The following is a 24693-nucleotide window of genomic DNA, read 5'->3' as shown; positions in this document are numbered from 1 at the left end:
CTTATACACTGTGACGGGCTGTCTCGCACAGTGACGGGCTGTCTCTTACACAGTGACGGGCTGTCTCGCGCAGTGACGGGCGGTCTCATACACAGTGACGGGCTGTCTCGCGCAGTGACGGGCGGTCTCGCGCAGTGACGGGCTGTCTCGCGCAGTGACGGGCGGTCTCATACACTGTGACGGGCGGTCTCATACACTGTGACGGGCTGTCTCGCGCAGTGACGGGCGGTCTCGCGCAGTGTCGGGCTGTCTTATACACTGTGACGGGCTGTCTTATACACTGTGACGGGCTGTCTCGCACAGTGACGGGCTGTCTCTTACACAGTGACGGGCTGTCTCGCGCAGTGACGGGCGGTCTCATACACTGTGACGGGCTGTCTCGCGCAGTGACGGGCGGTCTCGCGCAGTGACGGGCTATGCACTCTCTGTCTCCCGCGGATCTCCACGCGCAGGAATGTGCGGAGTGAGGAGCAGCCTGTACAGCGCCGCCGGAGAAGCCCCGCCCCCCTCCGGTGATTGGCCCGCCTGGCTGTCACATGGTGCCCGCTGTGCTCTCCTGTAGTCGGCGGCTGCCGCTCAGTGCGATGAGAAGCGGCGGTGGCGGCGGAGAGTTGGCGGAGCTCGCGGGACCTCTGCTGCCCTGACGCTGCCGGTGACCCCGCTCTATGGGGGAGGCCGAGGATGCTGTGCACCAGGAAAACCAAACCGCTCGTCTCCACCTGCGTCATCCTGAGCGGCATGAGTAACGTGCTGTGCCTGCTCTATGTGGGCTGGGTCACCAACTACATGGCCGGCCTCTACGTGCAGGAGCCCCCGGAGCGGCCGAAGCTGGAGCCCCCCGAGCCGGACAAGGCCGGGGACACCCTGCGCATCATCGAGCGGCTGGAGCGGCTGGAGAGCGTCATCAACCAGCACCTGCAAGGTACCTGGGTATATAGAGTGCCACCTACCTGTATATATGTATATAGTGCCACCTGCAAGGTACCTGGGTATATAGAGTGCCACCTACCTGGGTATAGAGTGCGCCTACCTGTGTGTATAGTGCTGCCTACCTGTATATATGTATATAGTGCCACCTGCAAGGTACCTGGGTATATAGTGCCGCCTACCTGTATGTATAGTGCCACCTACCTGTGTATAGATATATATAGTGCCACCTACCTGGGTGTAGAGTGCCACCTACCTGGGTGTAGAGTGCCGCCTACCTGGGTGTAGAGTGCCGCCTACCTGGGTGTAGAGTGCCGCCTACCTGGGTGTAGAGTGCCGCCTACCTGGGTGTAGAGTGCCGCCTACCTGGGTGTAGAGTGCCGCCTACCTGGGTGTAGAGTGCCGCCTACCTGGGTATAGAGTGCCGCCTACCTGGGTATAGAGTGCCGCCTACCTGGGTATAGAGTGCCGCCTACCTGGGTATAGAGTGCCGCCTACCTGGGTATAGAGTGCCGCCTACCTGGGTATAGAGTGCCGCCTACCTGGGTATAGAGTGCCGCCTACCTGGGTATAGAGTGCCGCCTACCTGGGTATAGAGTGCCGCCTACCTGGGTATAGAGTGCCGCCTACCTGGGTATAGAGTGCCGCCTACCTGGGTATAGAGTGCCGCCTACCTGGGTATAGAGTGCCGCCTACCTGGGTATAGATATATATAGTGCCACCTACCTGTATGTATAGTGCCACCTACCTGTGTATAGATATATATAGTGCCACCTACCTGTATGTATAGTGCCACCTATCTGTGTATAGATATATATAGTGCCACCTACCTGTATGTATAGTGCCACCTATCTGTGTATATAGTGCTGCCTGCAAGGTACCTGTGTATAGAGTGCCGCCTACCTGGGTATATAAAGTGCCACCTGCCTGTGTACATAGTGCCACCTACCTGTATATAGTGCCATCTGCAAGGTACCTGTGTATAGACAGTGCCACCTACCTGGGTATAGAGTGCCACCTACCTGTATGTAGAGTGCCACCTGCAAGGTACCTGTGTATATAGTGTCACCTGCCTGTGTATGTGGTCACCTGCCTGTGTATATAGTGCCACCTGCCTGTATGTGTGTGTGTGTGTGTGTGTGTATATATATATATATATGCTACCTACCTGTGTAGAGTGCCACCTACCTGTATATATGGTCACTTACCTGTATGTATAGTGCCACCTTCCTGTGTGTATATAGTGCCACCTTCCTGTGTGTATGTAGTGCTACCTACCTGTATATAGTGCCACCTGCCTGTGTATATAGTGCTACCTACCTGTGTGTGTATATAGGGCCACCTGCCTGTGTGCAGCCACCTACCTGTATATAGTGCTACCTACCTGTGTGTGTGTATATATAGTGCAACCTACCTGTGTGCGCAGCCACCTACCTGTATATAGTGCAACATGCCCTGTGGGTACAGCCTCGTGCCCTGTGGGTACAGCCACGTGCCCTGTGGGTACAGCCTCGTGCCCTGTGGGTACAGCCTCGTGCCCTGTGGGTACAGCCTCGTGCCCTGTGTATAGTGCTACCGCCCTGTGCATACAACCTTGTGCCCTGTGCGTGCAGCCTCGTGCCCTGTAGGTACAGCCACGTGCTCTGTGTATATTGCTACCGCCCTGTGCATACAGCCTTGTGCCCTGTGGGTACAGCCACGTGCTCTGTGTATATTGCTACCGCCCTGTGCATACAACCTTATGCCCTGTGGGTACAGCCACGTGCTCTGTGTATATTGCTACCGCCCTGTGCATACAACCTTATGCCCTGTGGGTACAGCCACGTGCCCTGTGTATAGTGCTTCTGCCCTGTGCGTACAGCCACGTGCCCTGTAGGTACAGCCACATGCCCTGTGGGTACAGCCTCGTGCCTGTGTATAGTGCTTCCGCCCTGTGGGTACAGCCTCGTGCCCTGTGGGTACAGCCTCGTGCCTGTGTATAGTGCTTCTGCCCTGTGCGTACAGCCACGTGCCCTGTAGGTACAGCCACATGCCCTGTGGGTACAGCCTCGTGCCTGTGTATAGTGCTTCCGCCCTGTGGGTACAGCCTCGTGCCCTGTGGGTACAGCCTCGTGCCCTGTGGGTACAGCCTTGTGCCTGTGTATAGTGCTTCTGCCCTGTGCGTACAGCCACGTGCCCTGTAGGTACAGCCACATGCCCTGTGGGTACAGCCTCGTGCCTGTGTATAGTGCTTCCGCCCTGTGGGTACAGCCTCGTGCCTGTGTATAGTGCTTCCGCCCTATGCGTACAGCCTCGTGCCCTGTGGGTACAGCCTCGTGCCTGTGTATAGTGCTTCCGCCCTATGCGTACAGCCTCGTGCCCTGTGGGTACAGCCTCGTGCCCTGTGTATAGTGCTACCGCCCTGTGGATACAGCCTCGTGCCGGTGTATGTGACCCCGTATCCCCTCTACCTGGATATTACGCCGGGGGGGTTACAATGTAATATTTCTGTTCTTGGCCACGCCCCTTTCTGCTATCTCAGAGCGAGCTGTAAACCGCGCGGCGCACAACACATCTGATACTGGATCCTGCTTGTGTTCCCGCGCAGAGCGATGAGGCGAGTTGTATCAATCGCGGTGATGTACGACACGGGCGGCGCGGCTCTAAAGGGCGAGGGACAAAGATGCCGCCAGTCACGGCGTGTGGGAGCGGGATCTGCCGCCACTGAAAACGGCGACAAAATATCATCCTTCTCCTGTTTAGTCATTTCGGTCCCATGATGGAACGCGCCACCATAGTATGTCAGTTGTTTATCATGTTCAGGATCTCTGCTTGGTGTCAGTGAATGGGAGCAGTGGTCCTGTACTGGCCGCGTGTCCAGAAATGACAGCAATGTACTGGTATTATCAAACAGCTTGTGCCTGGGCCGCCGCTGATCTCCCCGCAGATAGGCACATGTTATATGCTGACAGTTCATGACGCCTTTCACTCGGCTACATTGGAATTGGTGAAATCTGCGGCATTTCCGCGTCAATGTGGACGCGATTCTGCAGCATGCCGGGACGTGTCTGCTGCACGTGAATTAGATTCGTAAAATCCCGTCCACCCGTTGGATACCGGACACCACCGTGGCTTCTACCTGCGCAAATCGGCACCCATTCCGTCCACGCTGACCTCACAGCAGAAGTGTTGTTACAGTGTACAAGTCTGAGCAATCCCCTGTGAGCGAAACGCAAACCTTCCTCTGACCGCCTCGACTCCAGACTGATGCATTGTAGCAAAGGGCCGAACACCATTGTCTGCTTCTCACAGCTGAGGGGTTGTTACAGTTGCATCTACTCAGTAGCAGCAATCTCTCTCCTGACCTGATAGTTTGTTACAATGTGTCAGCTTGGGGTCCACATGCAGTTGTGATGCTTCTCACAGCTGAAGGGTTGTTACAAATGTATCCAGTCTGTAAGGTAAACATATGAGCAGCACAAACCTCCCTCTTGTCCTGGTAGTTTGTTACAGTGTGTCAGTCTGAGCTCCCGGGGCCAGTGTAACCACACTAGCGTTACTCTTTTCCGGTATTGAAATCTGGTAAATGGTCTCAACACCGGAAAAAGACGCATCGGGTCGGTCCTAATGCTTTCTGAAGGGAAAGCAATCCGTCAGGATGTCTTCAGTTCCGTCCCTTGTACAGTATCTTTTCGGACACAGTCCTGGAACAATGCCGCACTTGTCGGATCCGGCGTTCATTTCCATAATAAAGATGTATTATTGCCGGATCTGGTACCGAGTGTTCTGCAAATTGCCGCATCGCCCGATCAGGTTTTCCGGTCTGCGCAAGCACCGGGATATAGGAGGAGCTGGTTTCACTTTAGATTTTTGAAAAAAATCCGGATGAGACGGATCCGGTATGTCACCGATCTGTCTAACGGATCCGGGGAAAAAAGGTTATCAATTTGCATACGGTTTGCCGGATTCCAACAACGCTGGTGTGAAAGTCCCCTTATCTATGGGCCCCTCCCCCCCGAGCATCGATGACCTGGACGGCTAGCGGATGATGGGATACTGGGCCGAGCGCTGGAAGGCTGGCGGATGATGGGATACTGGGCCGAGCCCTGGACGGCTAGCGGATGATGGGATTCTGGGCCGAGCGCTGGATGGCTGGCGGATGATGGGATTCTTGATCACGTGATGTTTGTTCTTCCACAAGGAGAATTATGGCGCTGGGGGTGGGATATAATGAGCCCCCAATATATGTATAGGGGGCAGCTGTGATTTTGGGCTCGCGGTCAGCAAAAGAACAAGATGGGGGCAAATATTGATTGCTTTTTGCACATCTGCCCCAGTATCAGGGGTGAGTGTGCCGCCCGGTGCCTGCTCTGGGAATCGGACCGCTGGGTGCACTGCCGTTTTGCCTTTGCACTTTTCTTGCATTTGTACTGTGAGAAGTTCTGCAACTTTCTCATAGACTTTTTCAGTTCCTCATAATCGCTGCTTGCTGGCAGTGAATTGGCACAAATTATGGTTCATACTCCTGTACTATGGGGTTTTGGTGCAGGTTATCACAGCTCTGTCACGGGGGCCTCGGGGCGATAACATTGTCCGCATGTCCCAACAGGAGCTAAACAAGGAAACGTAGTAAATTCTTGATGTGTCTTCCCTTCAATACTAACCCTTTGGGAGAAGTTCCCCCTGGATGAGAAGCGACCCCCAAACGTGTCAGGAGGGCGCTTCACTGTTAGCATCACACCAGACTCACGGTACCCAGATGTCCCAGTCTGAGGGATGTCAAATCCCTGTCCTTCCTGCAGAAGGTCCGTCTGTCTGAGTGCAGCTCTGGAGTATAATACAGGATGTAACTCAGGATCAGTACAGGATAAGTAATGTATGTACACAGTGACTGCACCAGCAGAATAGTGAGTGCAGCTCTGGAGTATAATACAGGATGTAACTCAGGATCAGTACAGGATAAGTAATGTATGTACACAGTGACTGCCCCAGCAGAATAGTGAGTGCAGCTCTGGAGTATAATACAGGATGTAACTCGGGATCAGTACAGGATAAGTAATGTATGTGCACAGTGACTGCACCAGCAGAATAGTGAGTGCCGCTCTGGAGTATAATACAGGATGTAACTCAGGATCAGTACAGGATAAGTAATGTATGTACACAGTGACTGCCCCAGCAGAATAGTGAGTGCAGCTCTGGAGTATAATACAGGATGTAACTCGGGATCAGTACAGGATAAGTAATGTATGTACACAGTGACTGCACCAGCAGAATAGTGAGTGCAGCTCTGGAGTATAATACAGGATATAACTCAGGGTCAGTACAGGATAAGTAATGTATGTACACATTGACTGCACCAGCAGAATAGTGAGTGCAGCTCTGGAGTATAATACAGGATGTAACTCAGGATCAGTACAGGATAAGTAATGTATGTACACATTGACTGCACCAGCAGAATAGTGAGTGCAGCTCTGGAGTATAATACAGGATGTAACTCGGGATCAGTACAGGATAAGTAATGTACGTACACAGTGACTGCACCAGCAGAACAGTGAGTGCAGCTCTGGGGTATAACACAGGATGTAACTCGGGATCAGTACAGGATAAGTAATGTATGTACACAGTGACTGCACCAGCAGAATAGTGAGTGCAGCTCTGGAGTATAATACAGGATGTAACTCGGGATCAGTACCCTGCAGAAGTGGTAGCTGCAAATACAGTGAAGGAGTTTAAGCATGCATGGGATAGGCATAAGGCCATCCTTCATATAAGATAGGGCCGGGGCTATTCATAGGATTCAGATATATTGGGCAGACTAGATGGGCCAAATGGTTCTTATCTGCCGACACATTCTAGTACAGGATAAGTAATGTATGTACACAGTGACTGCACCAGCAGAATAGTGAGTGCAGATCTGGAGTATAATACAGGATGTAACTCGGGATCAGTACAGGATAAGTAATGTATGTACACAGTGACCCCACCAGCAGAATAGTGAGTGCAGCTCTGGAGTATAACACAGGATACGTCATGTATGTACACGGTGACTCCTGTAATGTATTGGGGGACATGTTGTTCTGTGTCGCACATGTAGTACTCGTACGTCCGCGCTATTGAGCGGCGCCTCCACCGGTGATATTCGAGCAGTTTATCGCTTGGAATAAACCCAGCAGTAATGAATCCGGGAGGGTTTTCCTGGCGCTTCGTTCTGCTCTGTCGAAAATCTGAATATTCATTTGTTCTAATCTATGTAAATGACAGACAAACATGTCGCTTGTAAGGGGTGACGGGGGAGCCGGCCGCGCGCCACCACTGCTGTAGTGACATTTGTCAAGTCATTGTTGTGTGGAGCGCAGAGCGAGGCGCTGCTTACCGAAATCGCAGCGTACAAGAACCGGGATCCGTGTCGGAGAGGACTGTACGGACACGGACCTTAGATGATTCCCAGTCGGCACCAGAAGCTCCGGCTCCATCTGCCCCAATGTCGTCCGCGGAGGGGTAATCTGATTATCCGCCATCACACGGTCGTATATTGACATGTGCATCTCTGTTCCAGCGTCACTGCACCTTGGTCATTGTACAGTAAAAGGTTTCTGCCACTTTCTTCCTGTCAGTGAATGGAAACCTTCTTATTTATATTATACACAAGGTGAAAGCTAAATTTCACACTTCACAGCTGAGGTTTTGTTACAGTTGTGGACTCCAGACGGATACATTTTACCTGCACTGATACATTGTAACCATTCGTCAGTTCAGACTGTTTATGTCATTAAGAATGGGCTAGACTGGATAGAACTGTAACAAACCATCAGCTGTGAGAAGCATGAGGTCTGTAAGGGCTCTAGCTTGTGGATCACTACAATATTTTTGTTTACTGACAGCAAGCAGTGTTTTTATCAGTTGGTTGCATAACTTTTTGTTACAGTGATGAAAGTGTATTTGCATAATACTGTACTGGCCCTTTAAGGCTCAGGAGCGATACCATAATGCCGTGGTCTCCAGCATGCTGGGAGTTGTAGTGCTGCAACAAGTGGAAGGCCACAGGAGGGTGACCACATTGTAACGAGGGCGGTTCCACATTAGATTATTTTTGACCGCCAGACGCCTCCTGTTCCCGTCTCCTCCACGTGCGCCGTGGCCACGGAGCGGACGGTCACATATGAGGAAGATGTCCTTGTTTTTGAGGATGCGAGCAGACGGCGAAATAAAAAAATTTTCTCTCTCATTAGCGTTCATTAATCTGCGCTACTTATCTCGCCTCTCCTCGCCATTTGTCGTGGCGGTGATGTACGAGCGACGTCTTCCACCATGACAGGCGCCAAAACCGCGCTGATTAATGCAGGAGCCTTCCTAATGTCGTCAACTGCTGGTTCCGATTTCCAGAAAGTAAATGCTTATTTATCGAGGCGTGATTTCCCCTCGCGCTCGCAGGATGTGCGTTTAGCAGAATGTATTTTTCTCGCTCGTCAGCATCTCGTTTATTACTCGGGGCAGAGCGCTGCCTTTATACGCCTTCTGCAAAAGCCATCATTTACTTGCATTGTTTTTACAGATGCGCCTGCGTTACAGTGTGTCAGGGGGGAGCTTACACTGGGGGGGGCACCCATAGGACCGGGGGGGGGGGGGGGGGGGGGGGGGTCAGGAGAGGGGGGAGCTTACACTGGGGGGGGGGGGGCACCCATAGGACCGGGGGGGGGGGGGGGGGGTCAGGAGAGGGGGGAGCTTACACTGGGGGGGGCACCCATAGGACCGGGGGGGGGGGGGGGGGGGTCAGGAGAGGGGGGAGCTTACACTGGGGGGGGGGGGCCACCCATAGGACCGGGGGGGGGGGGGGGGGGGGGGGTTCAGGAGAGGGGGGAGCTTACACTGGGGGGGGGGGCAACCATAGGACCGGGAGGGGGGGGGGGGGGTCAGGAGAGGGGGGAGCTTACACTGGGGGGGGGGCACCCATAGGACCGGGGGGGGGGGGGGGGGGGTCAGGAGAGGGGGGAGCTTACAATGGGGGGGGGGGGGGGCACCCATAGGGACCGGGGGGGGGGGGGGGGGGGGGTCAGGAGAGGGGGGAGCTTACACTGGGGGGGGCACCCATAGGACCGGGGGGGGGGGGGGGGGTCAGGAGAGGGGGAGCTTACACTGGGGGGGGGGAACCCATAGGACCGGGGGGGGGGGGGGGTCAGGAGAGGGGGGAGCTTACACTGGGGGGGGGGCACCCATAGGACCGGGGGGGGGGGTCAGGAGAGGGGGGAGCTTACACTGGAGGGGGGGGGGGGCACCCATAGGACCGGGGGGGGGGGTCAGGAGAGGGGGGAGCTTACACTGGTGGGGGCACCCATAGGACGGGGGGGGGGTCAGGAGAGGGGGGAAGCTTACACTGGTGGGGGCACCCATAGGACGGGGGGGGGGGGTCAGGAGAGGGGGGAGCTTACACTGGTGGGGGCACCCATAGGACGGGGGGGGGGTCAGGAGGAGGGGGGAGCTTACACTGGTGGGGGGCACCCATAGGACGGGGGGGGGGGGGGGGGTCAGGAGAGGGGGGAGCTTACACTGGTGGGGGCACCCATAGGACGGGGGGGGGGGTTCAGGAGAGGGGGGAGCTTACACTGGTTGGGGGCACCCATAGGACGGGGGGGGGGGGGGGGGTTCAGGAGAGGGGGGAGCTTACACTGGTGGGGGCACCATAGGACGGGGGGGGGGGGGTCAGGAGAGGGGGGAGCTTACACTGGTGGGGGCACCCATAGGACGGGGGGGGGGGGGTCAGGAGAGGGGGGAGCTTACACTGGTGGGGGCACCCATAGGACGGGGGGGGGTCAGGAGAGGGGGGAGCTTACACTGGTGGGGGCACCCATAGGACGGGGGGGGGGTCAGGAGAGGGGGGGAGCTTACACTGGTGGGGGCACCCATAGGACGGGGGGGGGGGTCAGGAGAGGGGGGAGCTTACACTCGGTGGTGGGCACCCATAGGACGGGGGGGGGGGGTCAGGAGGAGGGGGGAGCTTACACTGGTGGGGGCACCCATAGGACGGGGGGGGGTTCAGGAGAGGGGGGAGCTTACACTGGTGGGGGCACCCATAGGACGGGGGGGGGGGGGAGGTCAGGAGAGGGGGGAGCTTACACTGGTGGGGGCACCCATAGGACGGGGGGGGGGGTTCAGGAGAGGGGGGAGCTTACACTGGTGGGGGCACCCATAGGACGGGGGGGGGGGGGGGGTTCAGGAGAGGGGGGAGCTTACACTGGTGGGGGCACCCATAGGAACGGGGGGGGGGGGTCAGGAAGGGGGGGGAGCTTACACTGGTGGGGGCACCCATAGGACGGGGGGGTTCAGGAGAGGGGGGAGCTTACACTGGTGGGGGCACCCATAGGACGGGGGGGGGGTCAGGAGAGGGGGGAGCTTACACTGGTGGGGGGCACCCATAGGACGGGGGGGGGGGTCAGGAGAGGGGGGAGCTTACACTGGTGGGGGCACCCATAGGACGGGGGGGGGGGGGTCAGGAGAGGGGGGAGCTTACACTGGTGGGGGCACCCATAGGACGGGGGGGGGTTCAGGAGAGGGGGGAGCTTACACTGGTGGGGGCACCCATAGGACGGGGGGGGGGGTCAGGAGAGGGGGGAGCTTACACTGGTGGGGGCACCCATAGGACGGAGGGGTCTCGGTTACCTGCCAGTGTGGAGGGCACGCAGTGGCCCATTGACTTCACTGAGGACGGTGTCATTCCTAACTTCCCCTGCGGGGGCGCTGCGGGGACATTGGCCACACGTCATAGACTGCAGCTGGGGGTCAGAGCAGGGGGACCACCTGTGATCCGCTTATTGTACGTGAACCCTTTAACTGGAGGACATCGTCACCTGGCAGATGAGCAGCGCTTGGCTCTGTGTCCACATGACAACTCTTCCTGTTTGCTCCTCCATAGAAACCAGTGGGGTCGGAGTACAAGTGCAGGAAGTGTTGTCAGGGGGACACGGGCTGAGAAGGCCTGGGACATTAACGGGGTGGCCTCCTTACAACCACTTACCTCTCCACGGACAGCACACGTCCCCATTCGTTACACAGCCAGGTGTTAGCGCCGTCCGTGTTATTAGCGCGTGTTCATGGATGCATCACGCCCTTCATAATCTGCAGCTCCGTGAACACCGCGAATGCCATGTGTGTCTCACGGATCATTAGGAAGAGATGCCTTGAAAATGATTTTTCATCTGTGCCGGGTCCGTGAAACACGGATGAAAAACGGACGCCGGATCCTTCACGGAGACGTCGCTGGCCACCTTTTCACGGATTTGAGCACGGATGTGTGAATTGGGCTTGACTGTCTGACGGCTGGGGCCCCAGCCGATCACAAGAACAGGGGCCCATGTCCCTCCATTTGAATGGAGCAGACGTGCAGAGAGCGGCGGTGCACGCGCTTGTCTGTCGCCTTTCAAGCAGGAGAACATGGGCCCCAGTATTCGTGATTGGTGGCGCTCCAGTAGTCGGGCCCCTTATCCTGTGGATACATTGTAGGGGGGCCCCTTCAGTACTCTGCCCATAAAGACTTACCTTGGTAACGCAGAGAGCGGGACAGGAAGTGTTGTCCTAGGGTCGCGGCCGTGAGATGGCTGCAGCTATTCCATGGGTTCCTTTCCAGAATAGGGGTTAACCCTGTGTTCACCGCAGAGCCCCTGAGTCTCCAGGATGATTGGACCTTGGTCTCCCGGAGCCGGCAGCCGATTGGATGTTCTTGCCCCCTCCTCCGTAATGGGTAATGAGGTCCGGTGAACGGCCCGTCCGCGATTAATCGTCTTAAGTAATTTACTTGGTGGCGGCGTCTCCTCCTCAGAAGTGTCCGGAGTCGGGAGCCCTCATAATGAGTTCTGCTAACAAGATCCTTGAACCGCGGCCAAATCTGCTGCGAGCCGTTATTCCGGAGCGACAGGTCACCTCCTAATAAGACGCCGTTATCTGGACTGAAAGCGCTCTGCCCTTGTAGACGGCACGTGTCATCGCCGCCATCTCTGGAGAGCCCTTTATTAAAGTGCTCCTCCAACCTAAAGATGGACGCCTCGTTGTGCGCTCTCTGACTCTTGTGAGTGCAGACGTCCGCTTTGTTTCTGGCGCAGGAAGTAGCTGTCGGACGCGATTGCTGGCAGCCATATTGGCTCTCATGGAGCTGCTCTGTCAGCTCCTCCTGGCATCTCCCATCTCTGCCTGTAGGGTCGCGGTGTCCGTGTGCGTCAGACGGGTCACGTTCCACGGAGCCTCGTGTGTAGCCAGTTGGAAATCTGGGAGGCGTCATTCAGAGACCGGATGTAGGAAGTTCTGTTCCGTTTTTCCGTATGGCATATACAGTAATTACATAGAAAAAACTGGGCTGAGCATAACATTTGCAATAGATAGTTCCGCAAAAAACGGAACGGAAACGGAAGACATACGGATGCATTTCCGTATTTGTAAAGTTTATTTTTTATTTTTATTTTTTGCAGACCCATTGACTTGAATGGAGCCACAGAACGTGATGTGCGGGTAATAACCGGACATGTTCTATCTTTCAATGGAACGGAAATACGGAAATGGACGCATATGGAGTACATTCCGTTTTATTTTTAATTTTTTAAATTAATGGTTCTGTATATGGAACACAAAAAAAAAAAACAGCCGTAAACGAATAAAAAAAAAACGGTCGTGTGAAAGAGGCCTAAGGGTCCATTCACGCATCCGCAATTCCACAGAATGCGGAACGGAATTGCGGACCCGTTCATTTCTATGGGGCAGCGCGATGTGCTGCCCGGATACGGAGTTGCGGACCCGCACTTCCGGGTCCGCAATTCCATTCCCGAAAAAAATAGAACATGTCCTATTCTTGTCCGCAATTGCAGACTAGAATAGGCATATTCTATTAGTGCTGGCGATGTGCGGTCCGCAAAATGCGTAACACACATTGCCGCTGTCCGTGTTTTGCGGATGTGTGAATGGACCCTAAATCTGTGTCTAGGAAAGCTGGGTGACCACTAACATGGACTCCAGTACAACGAGCAGAGGATTTGTCGCAATGTAATGGCAGGCGTGTTGGTTGTCACCCAGCTTTCCCAGGAACAGATAGAATTATGTAACGGTGACGTGATAATAAGACGTCGCCTTGAGGTCTCTACTGGTATTTTGGGGGGATAATTATCTGTATGAGCGGCGCCCCCCCGGGGGTGTGCGATGTGCTGCAGATCTCAGATCAGGCTTGAATAATAGATGTCTGTCTGGGTTCTTGTCCCCGGGACGCTGCGGCTCGTGTGGTTCTCTCCCGTACGGTGTAACTGTAGCGTTCGCAGTGATCCGCCCCCGATGAGCAGAGACCCGGAGGAATACCGCATGGTCTGTAATTAAAGAAAATCCTGCGGGGGTTTAGGATGAGGAATGATTCGCCCCCATATATAAGATTCATCGGGCATCTCGTCACCAAGACGAGTGACATTCAAGGGAGAAGAAATATGCAAAAATATGGAAATGATGGAAAAATACTTACAAATATATTTTATGAAGCTTTTCGTGTAGAGACCGATGGAAGCGGTTGTTACAAGTCATTTAAACAGAAGCCTTCACTTGGAGAGTCCCCAAAACTGATGGCTGGGGGTGAAGTGCTGGGGGAGGGGGACACCTGACGAACTCAAGTCACTTATCCTGAGTTACATCCTGTATTATACTCCAGAGCTGCACTCACTATTCTGCTGGTGCAGTCACTGTGTACATACATTACTTATCCTGTACTGATCCCGAGTTACATCCTGTATTATACTCCAGAGCTGCACTCACTATTCTGCTGGTGCAGTCACTGTGTACATACATTACTTATCCTGTACTGATCCCGAGTTCCATCCTGTTTTATACTCCAGAGCTGCACTCACTATTCTGCTGGTGCAGTCACTGTGTACATACATTACTTATCCTGTACTGATCCTGAGTTACATCCTGTATTATACTCCAGAGCTGCACTCTCTATTCTGCTGGTGCAGTCACTGTGTACATACATTACTTATCCTGTACTGATCCTGAGTTACATCCTGTATTATACTCCAGAGCTGCACTCTCTATTCTGCTGGTGCAGTCACTGTGCACATACATTACTTATCCTGTACTGATCCCGAGTTCCATCCTGTTTTATACTCCAGAGCTGCACTCACTATTCTGCTGGTGCAGTCACTGTGTACATACATTACTTATCCTGTACTGATCCTGAGTTACATCCTGTATTATACTCCAGAGCTGCACTCACTATTCTGCTGGTTGTCATCAGACACTCTCTTACAGCTTTGCTGGGCTTTTATAATACAGGGTGCAGATAATGTTTCCTCCATCGGATGACTGTCTGCTCCAGGTGTACAGATGCACCTCCCAGTATTCTCTGACCTACCAGGTAGGTTCACATTTTCCTGCGCTCAGGTATCGGGTTCACTTTGGGGTAATGACCCGTCGAGCTGCCTGCTCTGCCGGACCCCCAGTAACCCCCCCGCACTTGCTCCTGGACTCTCCGGCCTGCGGAAACATATGGTGTCTGACTGACAGACTGGAGCGGCGAGTAATTACTGACGAGCTTTTCCTGAATGTTTTGCTCATTAAGATGGTTATTTCGGATTTCTAATTGACTTAGCGTCCTGACCGCGCTGTATAGCGACCGCACTCACCGGAGAGTCCACCCCTATCCCGAAGGCCTGTCCTGAGCATGTCCATGTGACTGATACATTGTAGCAAAGCCGTTCATCTGTATGAGCAGGACTGGCCCTGAGGATGGCCCTGGCTGCACAGTGACTGGATGGAGGGGCCACGTTGTCTCTGCACAGTGACTGGATGGAGGGGCCACGTTGTCTCTGCACAGTGACTGGCTGGAGGGGCCACGTTGTCTCTGCACAGTGACTGGCTGGAGGGGCCACGTTGTCTCTGCACAGTGACTGGCTGGAGGGGCCACGTTGTCTCTGCACAGTGACTGGCTGGAGGGGCCACGTTGTCTCTGCACAGTGACTGGCTGGAGGGGCCACGTTGTCTCTGCACAGTGACTGGCTGGAGGGGCCACGTTGTCTCTGCACAGTGACTGGGTGGTGGAGGGGCCACGTTGTCTCTGCACAGTGACTGGCTGGTGGAGGGGCCACGTTGTCTCTGCACAGTGACTGGCTGGTGGAGGGGCCACGTTGTCTCTGCACAGTGACTGGGTGGTGGAGGGGCCACGTTGTCTCTGCACAGTGACTGGGTGGTGGAGGGGCCACGTTGTCTCTGCACAGTGACTGGGTGGTGGAGGGGCCACGTTGTCTCTGCACAGTGACTGGGTGGTGGAGGGGCCACGTTGTCTCTGCACAGTGACTGGGTGGTGGAGGGGCCACGTTGTCTCTGCACAGTGACTGGGTGGTGGAGGGGCCACGTTGTCTCTGCACAGTGACTGGGTGGTGGAGGGGCCACGTTGTCTCTGCACAGTGACTGGGTGGTGGAGGGGCCACGTTGTCTCTGCACAGTGACTGGGTGGTGGAGGGGCCACGTTGTCTCTGCACAGTGACTGGGTGGTGGAGGGGCCACGTTGTCTCTGCACAGTGACTGGGTGGTGGAGGGGCCACGTTGTCTCTGCACAGTGACTGGGTGGTGGAGGGGCCACGTTGTCTCTGCACAGTGACTGGGTGGTGGAGGGGCCACGTTGTCTCTGCACAGTGACTGGCTGGTGGAGGGGCCACGTTGTCTCTGCACAGTGACTGGGTGGTGGAGGGGCCACGTTGTCTCTGCACAGTGACTGGGTGGTGGAGGGGCCACGTTGTCTCTGCACAGTGACTGGGTGGAGGGGCCACGTTGTCTCTGCACAGTGGATGGTGGAATGTTATTAGTTACATTGTTACTGTCTCCGGCTGATTGAGGGTCGGGCCTTGCTGTAGTTTGCAGATTGCATCCATTGGTCAGTGTCTTTCTCCTTTCACGTTCCGTAATCTTTCCTGCGTCAGGTGACTGCGTTCCTCTGGAGTCCCGTCTGCACCGAGCGATGTCGTAAACGACGCGGGAATGAACCTGCAGAAAATAAAACATCAGCGTAAAAAGCTTTTGTGGTAGAAGCGTTGCTGAGGGCAGAGTATTTAACCTGCTAATTATCCCTGTGATTGACTACCTACCTCCTGAATGATGGTACCAGCCAGCAGCGCGCCAAGTGAGGGGGTGAGGACGCCTCATTGACATGCACGCAAGGGTACGAATGCTAATCCGCTCGAAAACTGCAAATTGTGATCTATTGTTAACTGATGAGCGCCCTTCGATTTTTCCATTTCCTTAATGCACTGCAGACAAGTGATGGGGCCCCGCGGGGTCACTGTATTCCAGGGCAGACCCCTAGATTCATAGTAACCGCCATACATCCTGTCAGATCGTAAAGAAGACCCCAAGAGTGACTCACTGGTCATAACAGAAGAAGATGGTATAGATGGGGCCCCCAACAGCCGGTAGAATAAAGGGGCCCACAGTGCTCTCTACAGTAGGATATAATGGGGAGGGCCTTGGTTCATAGCACTGAGGAGCTTAAAGGGGACCTGTCACCGGGATTGTGTGTATAGAGCTGAGGACATGGGCTGCTAGATGGCCGCCAGCACATCCGCAACACCCAGTCCCCATAGCTCTGTGTGCTTTTATTGTGTCAAAAAACCGATTTGATACATATGCAAATTACCCTGAGATGAGTCCTGTAAGTGAGAGGAGCCAGGGACAGGACTCATCTCAGGTTAATTTGTATATGTATCAAATCGTTATTTTTACACAATAAAAGCACACAGAGCTATGGGGACTGGGTATTGCGGATGTGCTGGCGGCAATCTAGCAGCCCATGTCCTCGGCTCTATACACAAAATCCCAGTGACAGGTTCCCTTTAAATTGGTTTTCTGGCGTTACAAACACGGGGCTGTAGAACAGCGCCACACCTGCCCGTGGGTTGTACCTGGTACTGCAGCTCGGCTCCACCTGAGGTGAATGGGGATGTGTTGTAATACCGCACCCAGCCTGTGGACAGGTGTGGTGCTGTTTTAGGGAGGAAGTCGCATAGCCCTGTACAAGCCCTTTAAGGGCATGCTCACACGTCGGAGATATTTTTCCTGCCGTGATCTATAGAGGGTTTGTAGGAGCTGCATCGCCCCAGCCGCGCCCTCCTTTCCAGCGCTGACATACAGATGCTATAAAACTCTTGGCCGGAGCCTTTTACCTCCTTCTGGTTTTTGGCTCGCCAGCGCAGCCGCTCCTCCGCATTAAAACGTTAAATTCAATTTACGGCCGAGGCTTTTACATGTGGAGGTAATGCGGATTGTATGGGGAAAGCGGGAGGCGCAGGCTGTAAGGCTGCACAGAGATCGCAGGTGTAGACTGTCAATGGTGAGCAGAATCTGCTCATCCTGAGCTTTCTGGTGCATGAATAGAATGCTACTACATTAGTAAGGACTGGTTCAAAAGAGACTTCTCCCGTGCTGCGTGTCTGATCTGACAGGACGTCTCCTGCGCAGCCAACAAGGCGGCCCGTGGCCCAGAACCGCAGTGTGAATCTGCCGTGACGTCCTTATCGTTGTTGATTGATTAAATGAGTGTAGTGTTGTGATTCACTGACAGGTATCGGTGATCTCCATGACATGGCAGGTACCATGTGAGCTGTTGATTGAAAGTTTCTGAAAACTTCCATGCTTTACACTGCAGGCTGCAGTACTGGACAAAATACTATTAAACCTACAAAAGAAAAACCTCTCTGTCTAGTCTAAACAGAACACATCACTTGATATCATCCAATCTATAAGCAAAAAAATCCAAGTGGAAGGGGTATATCAAAATATCACTTTATTCTCAATTAATAATTGCGGGAAAAGACAGGATGGAAGACAGTATTCAGAGAGCCATGGGGGCATACACAAAAATGGAATCATGTACAATCATGCGATTGAGCATAAATTATCCACAGGTGCAGATAGTGTTGGCACATGGATGATCGGAATCCCGTATACTAGTACATGGGAAGTGGAAACTGAGTAAGTAAGCAGCCCACCATGAGACTATATCCCAAATAACAAAGGGGACTACCGATCATACCTGGGCCTCACATCAGCAAGGAGAATATAATGCTATATACACTTGCAAGGGTACAGCATGGGTAATATAATGGATAGGATCACTAAATATCACTATAAAACCACCCTCAACAACTAGTATGATGGATCTAGTGTGGATGCCAGCTGAAACCAAACGTGAGTACGCCCAGTAAAATGCTACTGAGCGAAAACTGTACCTGAGGACATGGTGACCATGATTGTGAGCCCCTAAAGCGCAGACCTCGACGCGCGTTTCGCCTGAGCGGCTTCGTCACCTCGAAGCCGCTCAGGCGAAACGCGCGTCGAGGTCTGCGCTTTAGGGGCTCACAATCATGGTCACCATGTCCTCAGGTACAGTTTTCGCTCAGTAGCATTTTACTGGGCGTACTCACGTTTGGTTTCAGCTGGCATCCACACTAGATCCATCATACTAGTTGTTGAGGGTGGTTTTATAGTGATATTTAGTGATCCTATCCATTATATTACCCATGCTGTACCCTTGCAAGTGTATATAGCATTATATTCTCCTTGCTGATGTGAGGCCCAGGTATGATCGGTAGTCCCCTTTGTTATTTGGGATATAGTCTCATGGTGGGCTGCTTACTTACTCAGTTTCCACTTCCCATGTACTAGTATACGGGATTCCGATCATCCATGTGCCAACACTATCTGCACCTGTGGATAATTTATGCTCAATCGCATGATTGTACATGATTCCATTTTTGTGTATGCCCCCATGGCTCTCTGAATACTGTCTTCCATCCTGTCTTTTCCCGCAATTATTAATTGAGAATAAAGTGATATTTTGATATACCCCTTCCACTTGGATTTTTTTGCAGTACTGGACAATGCTGAAACATTGTCACAATATTTAGATCAAACCATACAGGACAGAACCGGTTTATGTGCAGCCTCTTGGGTTTCCCTTGCCCGGGTCATGGCCACCCTCATGTCACATGTTTCACTGGTGTGCGGAGGGACGTGGAGCGCAGCTCTGGAGTCTCATGGTCATTCCTGGGATGTTTGTTCCTTCTGTGATCTCTATGGGTGAAAGTCAGATGCATGCTGGGAGATCTGGTTCTTCAGGTCAAGGAAGGCAAATTCGGCAACTCAATCAATCTTGTAGGTTTGCCTTAAAGTTCTCCGTTTATTACAGTACAGCAGCGTTATCAGAGGAGCGGCTGATATCAGTTACGTTATTACAGTACAGCAGCGTTATAAGAGGAGCGGCTGATATCAGTTACGTTATTACAGTACAGTAGCGTTCTAAGAGGAGCGGCAGATATCAGTTACGTTATTACAGTACAGCAGTGTTATCAGAGGAGCGGCTGATATCGGTCACATTACTACAGTACAGCAGTGTTATCAGAGGAGTGGCTGATATCAGTCACATTATTACAGTACAGCAGCGTTATAAGAGGAGCGGCTGATATCAGTCACGTTATTACAGTACGGCACCATTATAAGAGGAGCGGCTGATATCAGTCCCATTATTACAGTACAGCAGCGTTATAAGAGGAGCGGCTGATATCAGTCACGTTATTACAGTACAGCAGCGTTATAAGAGGAGCGGCTGATATCAGTCACGTTATTACAGTACGGCACCATTATAAGAGGAGCGGCTGATATCAGTCCCATTATTACAGTACAGCAGCGTTATCAGCCGCTCCTCTTATATCAGTCTCGTTATTACAGTGCGGCGGGTGAGGTTCTGTATGGGTCTGTAATGGGGTGTGAATGAGACCATAATACATAGAATGAGGACCCCATGAGGTGGATCCCGCGTTGGCAGTGCCGGCCTGTTCACACCTGCAGGGCGAGGGGCGAGGAGGCGGCTGCTTGTGTGAACATGTCGTCTTCCGGAAGGAATCTGGAAAATGTGAGGCTGCCCTGGAAAGTGTGACTGCAGGGCCGGAGATCTGCCTGTGACAAGTATCGCTCGGCTCTGCTACATGCGAGCAGTGCATGAGCGTCGTGTCAACCATTTCAGTCATTTCTGAGCCGCATCCGGTTCTGGGAAAGCTGGGTGACTAACAATTTGCCCACTGATTAGGTTCACCCAGCTTTCCCAGGGCCCTGAATGCCTTCCCCAGAGACGCAGCTCCTGCTGTACACGGATCCGTTCAGATACTACAACCGTCTGCATCCGTTCTGGACGGATCCGTTTGTATGATCTGTAACATAGCCAGGACGGATCCGTTTTCTATTGTGGCAGTAAAAACGGATCCGTCCCCATTGACTTACATTGTGTGTCAGGACTGATCCGTTTTCCTCCGCATCATCAGCCGGACACCAAAACGCTGCAGGCGCAGAACGGAGACGGATCGGCGGTGAACTGACGCATTCTGAGCGGATCCTTCTCCATCCAGAACGCATTAGGGCAAAACTGATCCGTTTTGGACGCTGAGCCCTGAACGGATCTCGCAAGCGGAGCCTTGCCTGACAGATGGAGGCGGATGCCGCTTCCTGATCTACTTTTTTCCACTTTCTCTTTATTTTGAAGATCTCTGCTTGCAGTCTTTGAATACATGCAGAAGCCCGGTCCCGGACTAGTCCTGTATCCACAAGGTATACTTACAGCGGTTTGTTACAATGTATCACTGTCATCACAGCAGGTTTATCGAATGGTCCTATTCAGCATCGAATGGTCCTATTCACTGTCAGCAAGCAGACATAAGTGGAAGGGCAGAGGGGGGGGGGGACTTATCAAAACGGGCTAATGGAAAAGGGGCTTAGTTGCCCATAGCAACCAATCAGATTCCACTTGTAATCTTCCAAAGGAGCTCTGGGATCTGATTGGTTGCTACGGGCAACTCGGCCTCTTTTCCTTTGTGCCAGTTTCGATAAATCTCGCCCACGGTCTGTTAGAGATGACTGTGATTTACATAGGACTGCCGCCCGGTGATTCTCAGGATCCGGCCGCGTTCACCTCACTCTCTCCTTTGAAATCTTAATCTGTATTTTTTTTTTTTTTTTTTTTTTTTTTTTTAAATCTCCCCCCGAGGAGACTTTTTTTTTTTTTTTTTTTTTTTCCCCTTCTGTATTTTTTTGGCAGAACCCCAGATTCTGGAAGGAGCGAATGTTTCCCAGTGTGAGAGAACCTGGAGCGAGGAGAAGTGTGAGCGCTGCTCCTGCTGGAGGTGGAGGACTGGTGGCCTGTGAGCGGGCGCTCTCTGGAACACAGGCCACTTGTTTACAGGGCGCCAGCGGAATATGTGAGGCCTGCGAACAGCGGGGACTCTATTCAGGCCTTGCTGGGAATGTGAGAAGCCGCGCCCTCTGCGATTCCTCACCTTCCAGCATAGCAGAGCCCAACACAGCGCAGCAGAGCCGGAGAGAGATTAGAAACCTGGGGAATCCATCCCTGAGAAATCCTGTACAGCACCTTAGTCATGTACATAGGAGGCGGTATTATAGCAGTTATATTCCTGTACATAGGAGCAGTATTATAGCAGTTATATTCCTGTACATAGGAGGAGTATTATAGTAGTTATATTCTTGTACATAGGAGGCAGTATTATAGTAGTTATATTCTTGTACATAGGAGCAGTATTATAGTAGTTATATTCTTGTACATAGGAGCAGTATTATAGCAGTTATATTCCTGTACATAGGAGGAGTATTATAGTAGTTATATTCCTGTACATAGGAGCAGTATTATAGTAGTTATATTCTTGTACATAGGAGCAGTATTATAGTAGTTATATTCTTGTACATAGGAAGCAGTATTATAGTAGTTATATTCTTGTACATAGGAGCAGTATTATAGTAGTTATATTCCTGTACATAGCAGGCAGTATTATAGTAGTTATATTCTTGTACATAGGAGCAGTATTATAGTAGTTATATTCTTGTACATAGGAGCAGTATTATAGTAGTTATATTCTTGTACATAGGAAGCAGTATTATAGTAGTTATATCCTTGTACATAGGAGCAGTATTATAGTAGTTATATTCTTGTACATAGGAGGCAGTATTATAGTGGTTATATTCCTGTACATAGGAGGCAGTATTATAGTGGTTATATTCTTGTACATAGGAGGCAGTATTATAGTAGTTATATTCCTGTACATAGGAGCAGTATTATAGTAGTTATATTCATGTACATAGGAGGCAGTATTATAGTAGTTATATTCTTGTACATAGGAGCAGTATTATAGTAGTTATATTCTTGTACATTATAGGGGGCAGTATTATATTAGGTATAGTAGTAATGTTGAGGTCATGTTACGGTTGTTGGACCCCTGGGTGCACCTTCTTATTGCCCCTGTCGAGGTCTTGTGCGCGGTATTTCCCCCCAACCTCTTATAAAACCTCTAGGTGCCTCCATATTCTTGCAGGAGATGTTATTTGTGACATCTGTTTCCTCTTCTATACGGTTTATTATCTGTTTCTGGCAGAGAGACCATTAAATGCGCGGAGGATCCGCGGGTTCATATGCAGTGTGACGGTGAATGGTCGCGCTCTCTGCCGCTTTATGGTTACTTTACTACAGGCATTAAATAAAACGCTGAGTTCTCTTTCTTTGTGCATTTCGATGGAAGCTGGACCGGAGCGGATAGCTGCGTATCCTCGGCACGGTTTTCCACAGATGCCCCCCCCCCACCCCCCCAGAAGAGACGCAGCATTTAAGGGCTGCGTCTCTTCTGCCGCCGTTACCGTCCCACTGGTTCGTGCTCTAAGTCTTTGAGTTGTCGCCATCTTTCCCAGTCTCCCGAGCTGCGGTGCTCGGCGCCATTTTTAGGCGCCTTGTCTCTTGTAAGTCGCCTTATTCACTCAGTGCCATTTGTCGCATTGTGTGGGTCATCGGAGGACTGAAAAGCGCGGATTGCGTCTCCGACCATCCGGATTATTGTCCTGTGGTAACTTCGGGTTGAAATGCGGCTCATTATACGTGGGTGGGGGGCCCCCGGCCTCGCTGTGTCCTGGCCGCCATCATCTCGCGGCACGTGTTCTTATCATACCATGGTTAGGTGAGGTCCGCATCCGTTTGGAGCTTTGACAACCTGCTTCCCCCCATTTCTGTGGTACTGGTTGTCGGCATACTATACAGTGTGTAGATCCTAGGGGAGAGAGAAAGCTGTCCAGTCCTAACAAGACCAGAAGTCTTTTGTCTGAGTGCAGCCTGCAGTGTAAAGAATGGGGGCTTTTATTCTCATTGCCATGGATACATCCAGGGTTATGTCCATATGCGTATCTTCCAGTAGTCTCGTGAACTGGCGCTGACCTTGATATGTTCTGTGGTTTTGAGATTCCGGTTTGGGGGTAATCTCTATGTATCCTGTAAATACACTTGATTGTGGTCTTTATACTCGGTATGCATGTTTGTAGGCTTTAATGTTCATATCACAGATTTCCAGGAAGAAACCTCCATGCTTTACACTGCAGGCTGAATGTAATGATAAATACATGCATGGTATCTGATAGACTGTGACTCGGATCTCTTCTGCACAGGGATAGAGCAGTTTGGTGGATTTCCCTTGTATCTCTTCCGGTGAAAGGACACTTGACGGGATGTCTCAGGAGATGGCGGCACGACGTCTTGACATTTTCACTCGGACGTCGCCCTGGAGGATTTTCTGGTCGGCGATACGACTTGTGCTCAGACGTTCGCAGAGTGACGGCACCGGTTGTGATGAGAGCGGATTATTCCCCCCCCTTGTTTGGCCGATCGTCCTCATGGGAGGTAATTAGGAGCGGAGTCCCGGCCTCCGGGGGCACTTGCTGCCCATTGGACGATGTCATTAGTCCGTCCGCGCTCATCTTGTGTCGCACGAGTAGCAGTATGAGGTCCAGGGCGGTGGCGGGTGACAGGACGAGTGCAAAGTTATGACTCTGTTCACGATGCGGTAATTAGTGACCCCATATGGCAGTTGTAAGTTATATCGCTTCGCCTTGTTTACCGTAGGCCGATAATGAAATTCTCCGACTCGTCCATCACTAAATGTCGCATGTTTGGAAAAAGTGTATTAACAGGCATCCTTTTAGACGGAACCCTGGAAGTAACCATGACAACCACAATAAAAACCTTCATACTTTACACTGCAGACCGCATCCCGACCTGGAAGCCGTTCAGATAGATGGAAGGTTTATGTCAAATAGTGACCATAGCCTATTGATAGTTATTGGACGGGTCTGCTGGTCCCGGAGCCAAGAGGATGACCCCTGTGATTGAATGTTCATCCGCGGTGGGTGTGGCAGGCGGCTGTGGAGGAGGCCGTGGTGGGTGTGGCAGGCGGCTGTGGAGGAGGCCGCGGTGGGTGTGGCAGGCTGCTGTGAAGGAGGCCGCGGCGGAGGGAGTGGCAGGAGGCCGCGGCGGAGGGAGTGGCAGGAGGCCGCGGCGGAGGGAGTGGCAGGAGGCCGCGGCGGAGGGAGTGGCAGGAGGCCGCGGCGGAGGGAGTGGCAGGAGGCTTCCAGTGGGTGAACCTCTCCTACATCCAGAGAGCAGGAGCCATGAACGAGCTCTACAAGAGCTTATACTCAGGGGAGTATTGTGATATAGCAATCCCCAAGAGTGTAGTTATCCCATCCCCCAAACATGAGCCAAAACTTCATGAAGGTATAAAGCAGCCTCTTTATTTGAACACACAAGCATTTTATACACATCTTCCAGCAAGGTCACCACCCCCAGGGTTTTGTACAAACAGCCAATAACCACGTACAATACACTCGGACACTCCCACACAAAATCCTCCCCTCTTCCTGTGATAGAATTACCCCACACAATGGGTTGATGCAATTGTATCA

General features: G+C 52.5%; 1 protein-coding gene across 1 annotated transcript in view; it reads left to right on the top strand.

The window, feature by feature from the left end:
• The first annotated feature begins 556 nt into the window (after positions 1 to 556).
• Positions 557 to 24693, top strand: part of GALNT18 (polypeptide N-acetylgalactosaminyltransferase 18) — a 219022-nt gene continuing 194885 nt past the window's right edge. Inside the window, exon 1 of the mRNA XM_044269679.1 lies at positions 557 to 922. Within this exon, the coding sequence (XP_044125614.1) occupies positions 682 to 922 (241 nt within the window). The 5' untranslated portion in view covers positions 557 to 681. The remainder of the gene's footprint in view (positions 923 to 24693) is intronic.

The sequence above is a fragment of the Bufo gargarizans genome, chromosome 10 (assembly GCF_014858855.1).
Source record: "Bufo gargarizans isolate SCDJY-AF-19 chromosome 10, ASM1485885v1, whole genome shotgun sequence".
Taxonomy (NCBI): Eukaryota; Metazoa; Chordata; class Amphibia; order Anura; family Bufonidae; genus Bufo; species Bufo gargarizans.
The sequence above is the reverse complement of the archived record's forward strand: the minus strand, read 5'-3'. Positions and strand labels throughout refer to the sequence as shown.